At 46.9% G+C, this 11,968-nt stretch overlaps 2 protein-coding genes across 2 annotated transcripts in view; both read right to left on the bottom strand.

Moving 5' to 3' along the window:
* cipcb (CLOCK-interacting pacemaker b) lies at window positions 1–5,891 on the bottom strand. Its single transcript, XM_012829646.3, has 4 exons — window positions 5,560–5,891; window positions 3,406–3,602; window positions 2,381–2,520; window positions 1–1,938 (listed from the first exon to the last, which is right to left on the bottom strand). Exons 2-4 carry the CDS (start codon window positions 3,551–3,553, stop codon window positions 889–891), a joined length of 1,338 nt encoding a protein of 445 aa, XP_012685100.2. The 5' UTR covers window positions 3,554–3,602; window positions 5,560–5,891; the 3' UTR covers window positions 1–888.
* Window positions 5,892–6,091: 200 nt separating this feature from the next.
* LOC116223738 (snake venom vascular endothelial growth factor toxin ICPP-like) overlaps window positions 6,092–11,968 on the bottom strand; it is an 11,197-nt gene continuing 5,320 nt past the window's right edge. Inside the window, exons 2-7 of the mRNA XM_031581574.2 lie at window positions 10,261–10,294; window positions 8,955–9,157; window positions 7,997–8,076; window positions 7,650–7,679; window positions 7,455–7,520; window positions 6,092–7,071 (exon numbers count right to left, since the gene is read on the bottom strand). Of these exons, the coding sequence (XP_031437434.1) occupies window positions 7,047–7,071; window positions 7,455–7,520; window positions 7,650–7,679; window positions 7,997–8,076; window positions 8,955–9,157; window positions 10,261–10,294 (438 nt within the window). The 3' untranslated portion in view covers window positions 6,092–7,046. The remainder of the gene's footprint in view (window positions 7,072–7,454; window positions 7,521–7,649; window positions 7,680–7,996; window positions 8,077–8,954; window positions 9,158–10,260; window positions 10,295–11,968) is intronic.

The raw sequence follows: 11,968 nt of genomic DNA, 5'->3' as shown, positions 1-11,968 counted from the left end.
CTCTTTCATGAAAATTGTCGCATTCCTCACACAAAATTATTTCACTCTCCTCTCTCCGGGGACATATCTACACAAATGAAACACCTTAATGTTTTGCAGAAAAATAGGCCACACACAACCTGAACGTGCAAAAGGCTTTCAGGATTCCAGTCAGGAGCAGAGATGTCAGACAGTGTTGATGGCCAAATCACAAGATGTTTGGGAAGAAAAAATGACTGACAATAGGTTCTTGATCAGAATTAAGGCTTGTTACATGCCAAGTGTGTGTCAAAGCATTTCCCCGTGTGCGTGTGTGTGTGTGTGTGTGTGTGTGTGCTTGTCAGCTCTGTGCTACCATAGATGAGACCCTTCTCCTTTAGGCATGGCAGTCCCCAGCGTCATCATCTCAGCCTGGTTGTGCAGCTGGCCAAGGGGACCCCCGCCTTAACCCTAACCCAGCTGGCCAAGGGGACCCCCGCCTTAACCCTCACCCAGCTGGCCAAGGGGACCCCCGCCTTAACCCTCACCCAGCTGGCCAAGGGGACCCCCACCTTATGGCTCCCTAGGAACCCACACGACTCTAACACTCTTTTAGAAACACTTCAACTCTGATTATCACACATTATAGTATTTTGCACTCTTCGAGTAAAGCCAACGTCCCTTTTTTCTTTGGACCTACTGATCCACACTCTGACTGGACACAAGCTTCAGCATCGGGGCAAAGATCAGCCCACGGTCACTAGTAACTCTAGTTCAGTTTGAAAAAGACAGTCACAGGACACATCTGCAGTCACAGGACACATCTGCAGTCACAGCAGGACACATCTGTCCAGGGATATGCTTTGCTCCCAATGTCTGTATGTCTGTCTGTCTGTCTGTCTGTCTGTCCCGAGGCATAACCACGTCGTTCTACGCGTTCTTCTCCCGCTCGGTGTCCACCTGCATGCTGTTCTGGAGCTGATCGAACACGCCGATGTCTCCGCTCCTCAGCACCTCCATGAAGAGCTTGGTGTGATCGCGGAGTCGCTCCAGGTCGCCCTGCGTCCGCCGGTTCTGCCGGATCAGCTCCTTGGTGCGCAGCGTGATGTCCAGCAGGCCCGACTTGCTCAGGATGTTGTAGGTGTTGCAGAAGCGCTTCCGCTTGCTGCCGTCGGAGTCTGTGCCGGCGTCGCCGTCGCCGTCCTGGTTGGTGTCGCCGCAGACACTGGGGCTACTCCCGCCGCTCTCCGTCGGCGTCTGCGGGGGGGAGAACTCCAGGGTCCTAGAGTCTGTGGATTTGCATATGTCCAACGGAACCGACTCGGACCTGGAGATGAGAGCAGGACGCTCGGGGGCGGGGATGCGAGGAGGGGTGGAGTCTGTGAGGGTGATATGGGGGTGGAGTGGTGATGCTGGCGTAGAACATGGGGTGGAGGAACCGGAAACGCTGGGGTTCTTGTCTCTGCGATGAGGCGTAGAACATGGGGTGGAGGAACCGGAAACACTGGGGTTCTTGTCTCTGCGATGAGGCGTAGAACATGGGGTGGAGGAACCGGAAACACTGGGGTTCTTGTCTCTGCGATGAGGCGTAGAACATGGGGTGGAGGAACCGGAAACACTGGCCTTTTTGTCTCTGCGATGAGGCGTAGAACATGGGGTGGAGGAGCGATGGCGCTCCTGGCGGCCGGAGGACAAGCGGCAGCTCTTCACAGAGGAGGCGACTGAGTAGGAGCTGGACGCCGTGCTGCTGCTGCTGCTGCTGCTGGTCTGATGGGGGCCATCACCCGGGTGGGGGGCAATTTTTGGGTAGGACTTCAGGATGGGGAGGTATTTCTTGTGGCGCCGGCGTTTGGAGGGGGGCTCTGTGGACGCAGGAGGTCCGCAGGCAGAGACCACGGGCTGCAGGAAGACCACCTGAGGCGGCTGCACCATCTCCACGCCAGGGCTGAAGCCCCAGCGCTTAAGGCTGGGAGGACTGGGCTGGGAACACAAAATGATGAGGCTGTGGTGAAGGGGACCGCTTTTAAAGGCGCACATTAAGGACCACACAGCCATGCCAAGCAAGTACAGACAGGTCAATTACAGACAGGTCAATTACAGACTGGTCAATTGATCGTTTCAAAAGAATTGAGGATACATTTTCACTAGAATGGTACTATAGGCATAATCAACTTCTGATGTGATCATGAAAGCTACACATCCTTGAACAAATATGTAACATTTACACACACCCACCCACATGTGGTTTTGTCATGTTCAAATTATTAGTAGCTGAGGTCTTTGGTAGTGAAAAATAAAAAAGACAAACAAATGCGCGCGCGCGCGCGCGCACGCACGCACGCACGCACGCACGCACGCACGCACGCACGCACGCACGCACGCACGCACGCACGCACGCACACACACACACACGCTTGCCTACCTGCTTGAGAAGAACGTTGTTCATGAGGATCATAGGGGACAGGTTAGGGGAGAAGCCTCGGACCACGGCCAGCTGGGAGGGCTGAGACGCATCGTCCGACTCTGCCTTGCCCACGCCACTCAAATACTCCGAGCTCGCATCTGTGGGAGAGCCACGCAAGAGGTCAAAACAAGGTCACAGCACTGCATCTGTGGGAGACCCACGCAAGAGGTCAAGGTCGCAGCACTGATCTGTGTCTTCCTCTGAAACTGTACTCGTCACCATCACAACAACCTTGTGTCTTCCTCTTAAACTGTACTCTTGTCACCATGACAACAACCTTGTGTCTTCCTCTGAAACTGTACTCTTGTCAACATCACAACAACCTTGTGTCTTCCTCTGAAACTGTACTCTTGTCACCATGACAACAACCTTGTGTCTTCCTCTGAAACTACTCGTCACCATCACAACAACCTTGTGTCTTCCTCTGAAACTGTACTCTTGTCACCATCACAACAACCTTGTGTCTCCCTCTGAAACTGTACTCGTCACCATGACAACAACCTTGCTATGTGAGGCTTTAGGCCGTCGGCTCTATCCAGTGCACTGTGACTAGATTCATTAACAGCACTATTAAAATAAAACTAATGAATCCAGTGCACTGAAAATAGAAATGATAGCTCCAATGGGAGGTTTCTTTCTCTTGTGTTTCTCTAATATGTTGAAATGATCTCTCCCCCTCTTCTGTCCCACACACAAAGACAGGTAACCCAACCTCACAAGAATGCAGAACACGTATGATATAGTTTATTCTCAACGTGTGCTAATTACAGGCTATTGTTTAATTGCCCTTTCAGTCCTTCACTCATTAGATACTGATCACATGGATCATGTGACTCACTGAAAACTACTGATAGGATCATTTTGGAGCCAGGTTCATCCTGTTACTTAACATAATGAATGAATGACTCCCAGAATGTAATACAGCACATTTAGTTTAACACACGACCCCCATTCATATAGCAGAGAACATGCGTGGCACACACCTGAGAAGCCGGAGTCCCTCTCAGACTCTCGTCTCGACTGCTCGGGCCTCTTGGCGCGGGACTTGCCCATCGCCCGTGACGAGCTCTCCTCCGTGCGGGACTTGCCCATCGTCCGTGACGAGCTCTCCTCTTTCCTCTTGGTGCTCATGTTGGCCCTGCCCTCGGTGCTGGTCACGTCGGCACTGGTCACACCCCAACTGTAAGGGAGAAAAAAGGATGTTTCTCCTGTGATTGATGCAGCAATCAGTCTTTATTCCAGTAAAGAGCCGTTTCAGTTACCTCCTGGGCTCTTAATGTAAATTAAGTATGCTTCTAATGCAAGTATGGCGACCTTTTCTTGTTCTGTATGATAACAAGGTTTACCTGACCTGTGGCCTAGTTAGTTCTCAATGGCCTACCCCCATTCCCATATTACAACTGGTGGCTGTCGCTTGTCGTGCATTTCAACACCTCGGGATTGGGACTTCCCTTTGTTACCATGATAAGATTACCATTAGGGAGATTATGGTAACCACGTTTGGTGGTCACAGCGGCTGTTTTGTCCTGTTTGCCATATTCTCGGTTAGTATAACGGTCATTCCTAAGAGGTTTGAAAAAGCAAATACCACAGTATAAACTACTGATAGGCAATAGATCATAACAAACTAGGTGAATGTGGCCGAGCTACAAAACCATAACATAGCTCGCGATGGAACGTTACCATAACAGAACAATCTGCAACAAACCTCAAAGAAACCTAGGCTTTTCATTAAGACATAAGATTGGTCATATAACATCATATTCGTTAATTTTTTTTACTTCATCGCACTCATAATAATATCTATCATTTCACAGTTAACGGTGATGTTATATGTCGCAACACACTGACATAAAGATAAGTGAAATGTTATATTAACGTTACAGTATTAGCTCGCTAGTTATTGAAACACTGTATGAAATAACGTCTAGGCATAGACGTTTGGCGACCTCATCTGCTAGCAAAGCTAGCGAGCTATTGTTGTTTGCCTGACTAACTTGGCAACAGACATTGTTGTTTGTCTGACTAACTTGGCAACGGACAGGCTACGGGCCTAGTGTTACAGTTCAACTGGCTTCCATGTAAAATTGTGCCTTCAGTCCAGTCCATTTCAATAACTCTCTCAGTGAGTCTATCGTTACAACAAAAGGTCATATCGACGTAGTCCGAGGTTACTGACATAGTTTGACTGGAATTGTGAGAAACTCTGTATAGAGTAGTCACTTCATGTGTTTAACGCAAGGACTGGGTGTAGACTGTATACAATCGATGGTTTAACGTTATGTAGGCTGCTTTGCCTGTTTCGTCCCTCGTACTGCCTTCTCTCACACATGGAGACTAAAACAAAAACTAGGCCTAAACTGTCCTTTATAAGAACAAGAATTTTGGAGATAGGGCTATCAACTAGGCGCATTTATGAAATAAAGTTTCCTCGACAATTGAGACGCCTCCTTAACATCATTGTCCTATAACTGTCAAAGCACAAAACAATCCTGGAACCATCCACGAAATCCTGTGAAACACTTTAAGTCAGAGGCCCCTGTTCGAATCTCGAGAAGGCGGTCATTTTATTTATTTGTGTAAAAACAGGTGATTTTTACCAAGCTAATTTCATTGTGTTGACTTGCAGCGTTTGTACGGAACATGCCTAGGAAAATATGTTTTTACAATGAAATATCTAAGTAGCCTCGTACTAAACTTCTCCCAGGGTACGGTGAAATGACGAATCTGATACCGTCCACATCTATAGAAAAAGGGTGAATGAAGCTAAAGTTTGCTACACTAGCTAGCTATCGTCGCCAGTTAACGTGGAAGCCAGTAGATGCTGATGCCTAACACCTAGCACCCACCACCCTCAAGTAACATTAGCAGACAGTTACGATCGACTTTGGATATGCTATACTGTCAAATGAAGTTGAAAACGAGCATAATTGGAAACAATTGTATGTTTGTTTTTATCTAACGTTGACTATGCTAAACAGTGGCAAGGCTAAATGATTGCTAGCTAACGTTAGCTATTTTAGTGGCAAAGTTGACAATAGCAATACATAGAACTAAAACGGCAAATCTGCAATAACCAACGGTGATTTTAAATGTAAATGATCAAAGTTAGTTAAGGTAGTTCAAACCAGCCCTACCTTTCAATGGTCTCTCAATTTTCAGAATCACGACCGTTTGTTTGGCACCGTCGCGTCAGCTGAGTCTGGTGGCTTGCGTTACTGGGTACACAGTGCTGTACACGGGACTGTGGGCATACGCTGTACTCCTGACAGCTGAATCACATGTCAACAGGAACGCTTCTCAAGATCCTCCTCATTTCTATTCGCAAATTACTTTTTAGAGAAAAGTAGAGTCAAAACGCACATATTATGATTATCATTGAATCTGAAGGTCTTCACTGGCCCATAAACAAGCGATATGTAAAATATTTTGATATATGATTGCTGTCTTTGTGCTCCAGCTAACCTTATTTGGAAGTACTGGGCGTGCCTTGAGAAATACTATTTCATAGACGTCACTCTTTTTGATTGGTTGGTCACTCCCACATGAGCGATCATTGGTTAATGAGGGAGACATTAAGCCCCAAAACGTGACTGCACACCAAACGTGTGACTACATGAGTACACAGTGTTCAACAGTAAAAGTGACGTACAGTACAGGTTCAAGAAATCGAGACGCTAGTACTGCCTGTACACTATTGTAATTACATAATCGAGCTCCCGCCGTGACCCTGATTCAACCCGGCGGAGACAGGGAATCCCACACTGTCCTCAGATTGCAACTCCTTCCTAATGATACACAAATGCTTACTATGTTTTCCATTGTACATTACACTGTAGAAAGTAGCTTACATGGACAAAAGTCATATCCAGAATTGGTGTGTGTACATACATTTATTGATGCGTTTTGGGACATATTTACAAGTTCAACACTCATCAAATGAGACTCAACATACATATATTTACATATTAAGTTTCAGCCAGTCGTCCAGTCCTCTGCACTCATATGATCTTCCTCTCCCCAAAACCAGACCTCCTTTCAGGGCACAACCCATACAGCTAGCGTTGTTTTGTATGTAGGCAGATGATCTGACACTGAGGATAAAGGTATTGTGTCTCGTCGTCTCAGATCTAGTAATGGACATCCTCAGCAGCTAGGATGGTCTAATACATTACTTCTCTTATGTGGATCAGTCCACACAGAACTGATAGTATGGGGGTCATAGCCTATCAAAGGGGGCTGTGAAACTGACCTGGGTGAGGTCAAATTGGTTCCAAGGGTGTCTGACAAAATCCCTAAATGTGAATGTTTGACGAGCAGAATGTTCCCGGGAGGCAGCTGACTGTGTAACGGCTCTGATCCGCACCCGGGCCAGAACTGTTCTGGAGTCAGCTGTGATCTTAAGGTGATGTCACTCCTGTTCCAGGTGCGCACACACACACACACATACACACACACACACACACACACGTGTGCTGATGGATCACGCAGCATGCTGTTCATTGAAGTTTGTGTTCTTATGATGTCATTGTGGCCGCGGTGCGTGTGAGTTGATATGAAGCCAAGGCCAGCAGCCCAGGGTGGAGAGGATGGCAGTGACCGCCTCATGAGTCACAGGTCCCAGCTAGACACTGCGTGGATGAACGCACCTGCCAAGGAGACAACCATGTGCATTTTCCCCATAAGAACAAGCAGGTAAGCATCACAATAATAATAATAATAATAATAATTACAACTTTATTTATATAGCACCTTTCATGCAAAATAATGCAACTCAAAGTGATATAATAACAGCTCCAAAACAATAAAGTTAAGTAATATTCCCTACAATCACCAAATATAGCCCTAATTTTAAAATGTAAACACTGCTTTATTGAAAACCCTAGGAGCTGTAATTGTACCAGCCAAGGTTTTTTGAGGATTTGTTTTCAAAACATGAAGCCCAGCCAGCCCACACACTGTTCTGCCAACAGACACTCAGGATACATGTGCAGATACATATTTCACCAGCAGAGGGCAGTGCAGCACTTACTTTCCACAGTCTCTCCCTCTTTTCCTGTCTTTTCTCCTCCTGTCTCGTCCTCCCAGTCGGCGTCCACTTCGGTGGAAAGATCAGCACAGCACATAAGGTGACAACAAACACAGTAACAGCATGTTTTCCTCACCCTCAGATAAACAAGCTTCCCATGACACGACCCAAAGCACACCACTGCAGCACAACACTTACCTCTTGTTGGTCAGATAACTCCTCCTTGGCCTGTGGTTTTGGATATACACAAAATATCTCAAATTACTGTTGGCACAGGATAAATAACGATCTGTGATGAATTCATAGTATTCATTTTAAACAACATTACTAGATCGCCTTAGTGCTTGCTCTAGAGGGTTCAGGCTCTGGGCTCTGTAGAGCGCCTAGAGACCCTTTAAAATAGTTATTGGCACAAATAGAAATAACATTGAATTTAATTCTATTATAGAATAGAATTGATATTATAGGAAGTGGTTACATCTAGGCTTGGAATGTTGCCCAGACCCGGCCCAGACCCGGCACAGACCCGCGGCAGGAAGCCCTACCTGCATTCACAGGCATCGTGCTCCACGAAGCTGAGCTCCACGTAGGTTCTGGCTTTCTCTGACGGAGTTATCCTCAGGAGCTGAGTGACAGAAGGACCATTACCCATGAGGCAAAGGGGCACAGTCATGAGGTAAAGGGCACAGACAAGGCAAAGCACATGTCATGCATACAATTCATTCAAATGTGCAAAAAGCATGAAAGACATTTATAGGGATGCAGTCTATATAAAGGTCAACCAACAGAAATAAACACTCCTCAATACATTTGACATGGAGTATTAAAGTTGTTTCTTGGGGGAGGTGGGGGGAATTAAGTTCTGTTCCTGTATTGTATTTCTTTACATGTATCCTTCACTTGTCATCTGTATCAAAACTGTTGTTTGTCATTTATTAATAGTATTAAAAGATTATAAACTAACATATTTAACATTTGATTGTCTGAAAAATATCTATGTTTTTGTGATAACAAATGTCATACATCAGATTATGTGGAGAGGAGGAGACATTATCTAATTGTATGAAAAGCAGCAGTATATCATGACTCAGCAGATATGTGACAGTATATCATGACATGACAAAGAGACGTGGCCTGGTCTAAACGTCAGCAGATATGTGACAGTATATCATGACATGACTCAGCAGATATGTGACAGGATATCATGACATGACTCAGCAGATATGTGACAGTATATCATGACATGACAAAGAGACGTGGCCTGGTCTAAACGTCAGCAGATATGTAACAGGATATCATGACATGACTCAGCAAATATGTGACAGTCTGTGCGCTGAAGTCTGATGAGATGATGTCAGGGATGACCCTCACCATGAGCAAACACATGAGTCCAGAGACGCATTAAACCCTGTAGCCAAGGAACGGCAGACTGTGGATAGGATGTGGCTGAATCCGGGCCAGAATGACCTGCCATACGTGGGTAGTCATGGCGACAGGAATTACCTGCATGGTGACGTTGTGGGTGAGGGTGGGGAAGCACACCAGGTTCTCGTCGCTACAGCAACCGGAGCAGCGGCGCAGGAGCACGCAGGCGGGGCTGAAGACGTACTCCACCGTGCCCGGGTACTCCAGCTCCACCTCCACCATCCTCTCCATCGAGCGGCACAGGCTCCGCCCCCACACCTCGTGGAACATCATCGGCGTCGCTGCAGAGGGACATGGGTGGAGCTGCATCAGTCATCAGTCATACGGGGCAGCAAGACACTAACTACACACTGATCCTGCATCAGTCATCAGTCATACGGGGCAGCAAGACACCAACTACACACTGATCCTGCATCAGTCATCAGTCACACGGGGCAGCAAGACACCAACTACACACTGATCCTGCATCAGTCATCAGTGACACGTGGCAGCAAGACACCAACTACACACTGATCCTACATCAGTCATATGGGGCAGCAAGACACTAACTACACACTGATCCTGCATCAGTCATCAGTCACAAGACACTAACTACACATTGATCTTACATCAGTCACACACTGATCCTACGGGTCGACCCCACGCTTACTCTCAGGGGTTCAATGTCAATGGTTAATGCCGCTACACTGATCAATAGCATTGAATTGAAAAGTGAATTTATTACCTCAGTTGTCAGTCAGTGTGGATAAAGGTGCATATTATGAGCTAACTGAATCTTATGTTTATATGATAAGCTAACTGAATCTTATGTTTATATGATAAGCTAACTGAATCTTATGTTTATATGATAAGCTAACTGAATGTAATAAAATATCTAAATGCACATTATATGCTGATGTGTTGAGTTCTTTGCTTATTACTCTAGTTGTAATTACATCATATATTACTTTAGAAGTCACGGCAACACTAAATAAATATCTATGTGATGAATTGTAAATGACATACTGGTGCAATTCGTATTTAAATGCTGTATTTGAGCTGTTAATTATTGTGGCAGTGATGACAGCAGCACTGCATACATATCTGTACACAACACAACAAGCATGAGGTCTGGTTCAGCGCTCTCAGTCTGGCACTCACCTTTAGATGGGCTCTTGCTGAGGGAGGGTTAGCATGAGGGTTAGGGTTAGCATGAGGGTTAGGGTTAGCATGAGGTCTGGTTCACCACTCACCTTTAGATGGGCTCTTGCTGAGGGTTAGGGTTAGCATGAGGGTTAGGGTTAGCATGAGGTCTGGTTCACCACTCACCTTTAGATGGGCTCTTGCTGAGGGTTAGGGTTAGCATGAGGGTTAGGGTTAGCATGAGGTCTGGTTCACCACTCACCTTTAGATGGGCTTTTGCTGACGGAGGTTGAAGCCTGGAAGACAACGGGATGAAATGAACATGTGACTGATATTTCACTGAACTCACAGAGATCTCATGAAGGGTCAACAACACACAACACACCAGGTCAGAGGTCAACAACACAGCAGGTCAGAGGTCAACACACAACACACAACACACAACACACCAGGCCAGAGGTCAACACACAACACACCAGGCCAGAGGTCAGAGGTCAACAACACACATCACACCAGGTCAGAGGTCAACACACAACACACCAGGTCAGAGGTCAACAACACACAACACACAACACAGCAGGTCAGAGGTCAACACCCAACACAGCAGGTCAGAGGTCAACACACAACACACCAGGCCAGAGGTCAACACACAACACACAACACACAACACACCAGGTCAACACACAACACACAACACACAACACACAACACACCAGGTCAACACACAACACACAACACACAACACACAACACACCAGGTCAACACACAACACACCAGGTCAACACACAACACACAAGGTCAACACACAACGCACAACACACCAGGTCAACAACACACAACATACCAGGTCAGAGGTCAACACACAACACACCAGGCCAGAGGTCAACACACAACACACAACACACCAGGTCAGAGGTCCTTCCAACAGAGGAAGAGAGTAATGGACTGCTCAGTCTGTCAATCACCACCTTCCTCACTCATTCACACACTCACTCATTCACACACTCACACACACACACACACACACACACACACACACTCACACACACACACACACTCACACACACACACACACACACACACACACACACACACATTCACACACTCATTTGTGTACATTCAGTGTAGCCTCATCCATACATTCACAAAAGTAGGCTGCCAGTCATGAACAGTGAGGCTGCCCCACTGCCCCACTTAGCTGTAGCGTTAGCACACAGAGGGAGGGGGTCTCTCTACACTCAGCTGTAGCGTTAGCGTTAGCACCCAGAGAGAGAGAGGGTCTCTACACTCAGTAACTCAGCTGTAGCGTTAGCGTTAGCACCCAGAGAGAGGGGGTCTCTCTACACTCAGCTGTAACGTTAGCGTTAGCACCCAGAGAGAGAGAGAGGGTCTCTCTACACTCAGTAACTCAGCTGTAGCGTTAGCGTTAGCACACAGAGAGAGAGAGGGTCTCTCTACACTCAGTAACTCAGCTGTAGCGTTAGCGTTAGCACCCAGAGAGAGCGAGAGGGTCTCTACACTCAGCTGTAGCGTTAGCACACAGAGAGAGGGAGAGGGTCTCTACACTCAGTAACTCAGCTGTAGCGTTAGGACCCAGAGAGAGGGTCTCTACACTCAGCTGTAGCATTAGCACCCAGAGAGAGAGGGTCTCACTACACTCAGTAACTCAGCTGTAGCGTTAGCGTTAGCACACAGAGAGAGAGGGTCTCTACACTCAGCTGTAGCGTTAGCACCCAGAGAGAGGGTCTCTACACTCAGTAACTTAGCGTTAGCGTTAGCACCCAGAGAGAGAGGGTCTCTCTACACTCAGTAACTCAGCTGTAGCGTTAGCACACAGAGAGAGAGAGGGTCTCTACACTCAGCTGTAGCGTTAGCACACAGAGAGAGAGGGTCTCTACACTCAGTAACTCAGCTGTAGCGTTAGCGTTAGCACACAGAGAGAGAGGGTCTCTACACTCAGTAACTCAGCT

Source organism: Clupea harengus, chromosome 15, assembly GCF_900700415.2.
Source record: "Clupea harengus chromosome 15, Ch_v2.0.2, whole genome shotgun sequence".
Lineage (NCBI taxonomy): Eukaryota > Metazoa > Chordata > Actinopteri > Clupeiformes > Clupeidae > Clupea > Clupea harengus.
The sequence above is the reverse complement of the archived record's forward strand: the minus strand, read 5'-3'. Positions and strand labels throughout refer to the sequence as shown.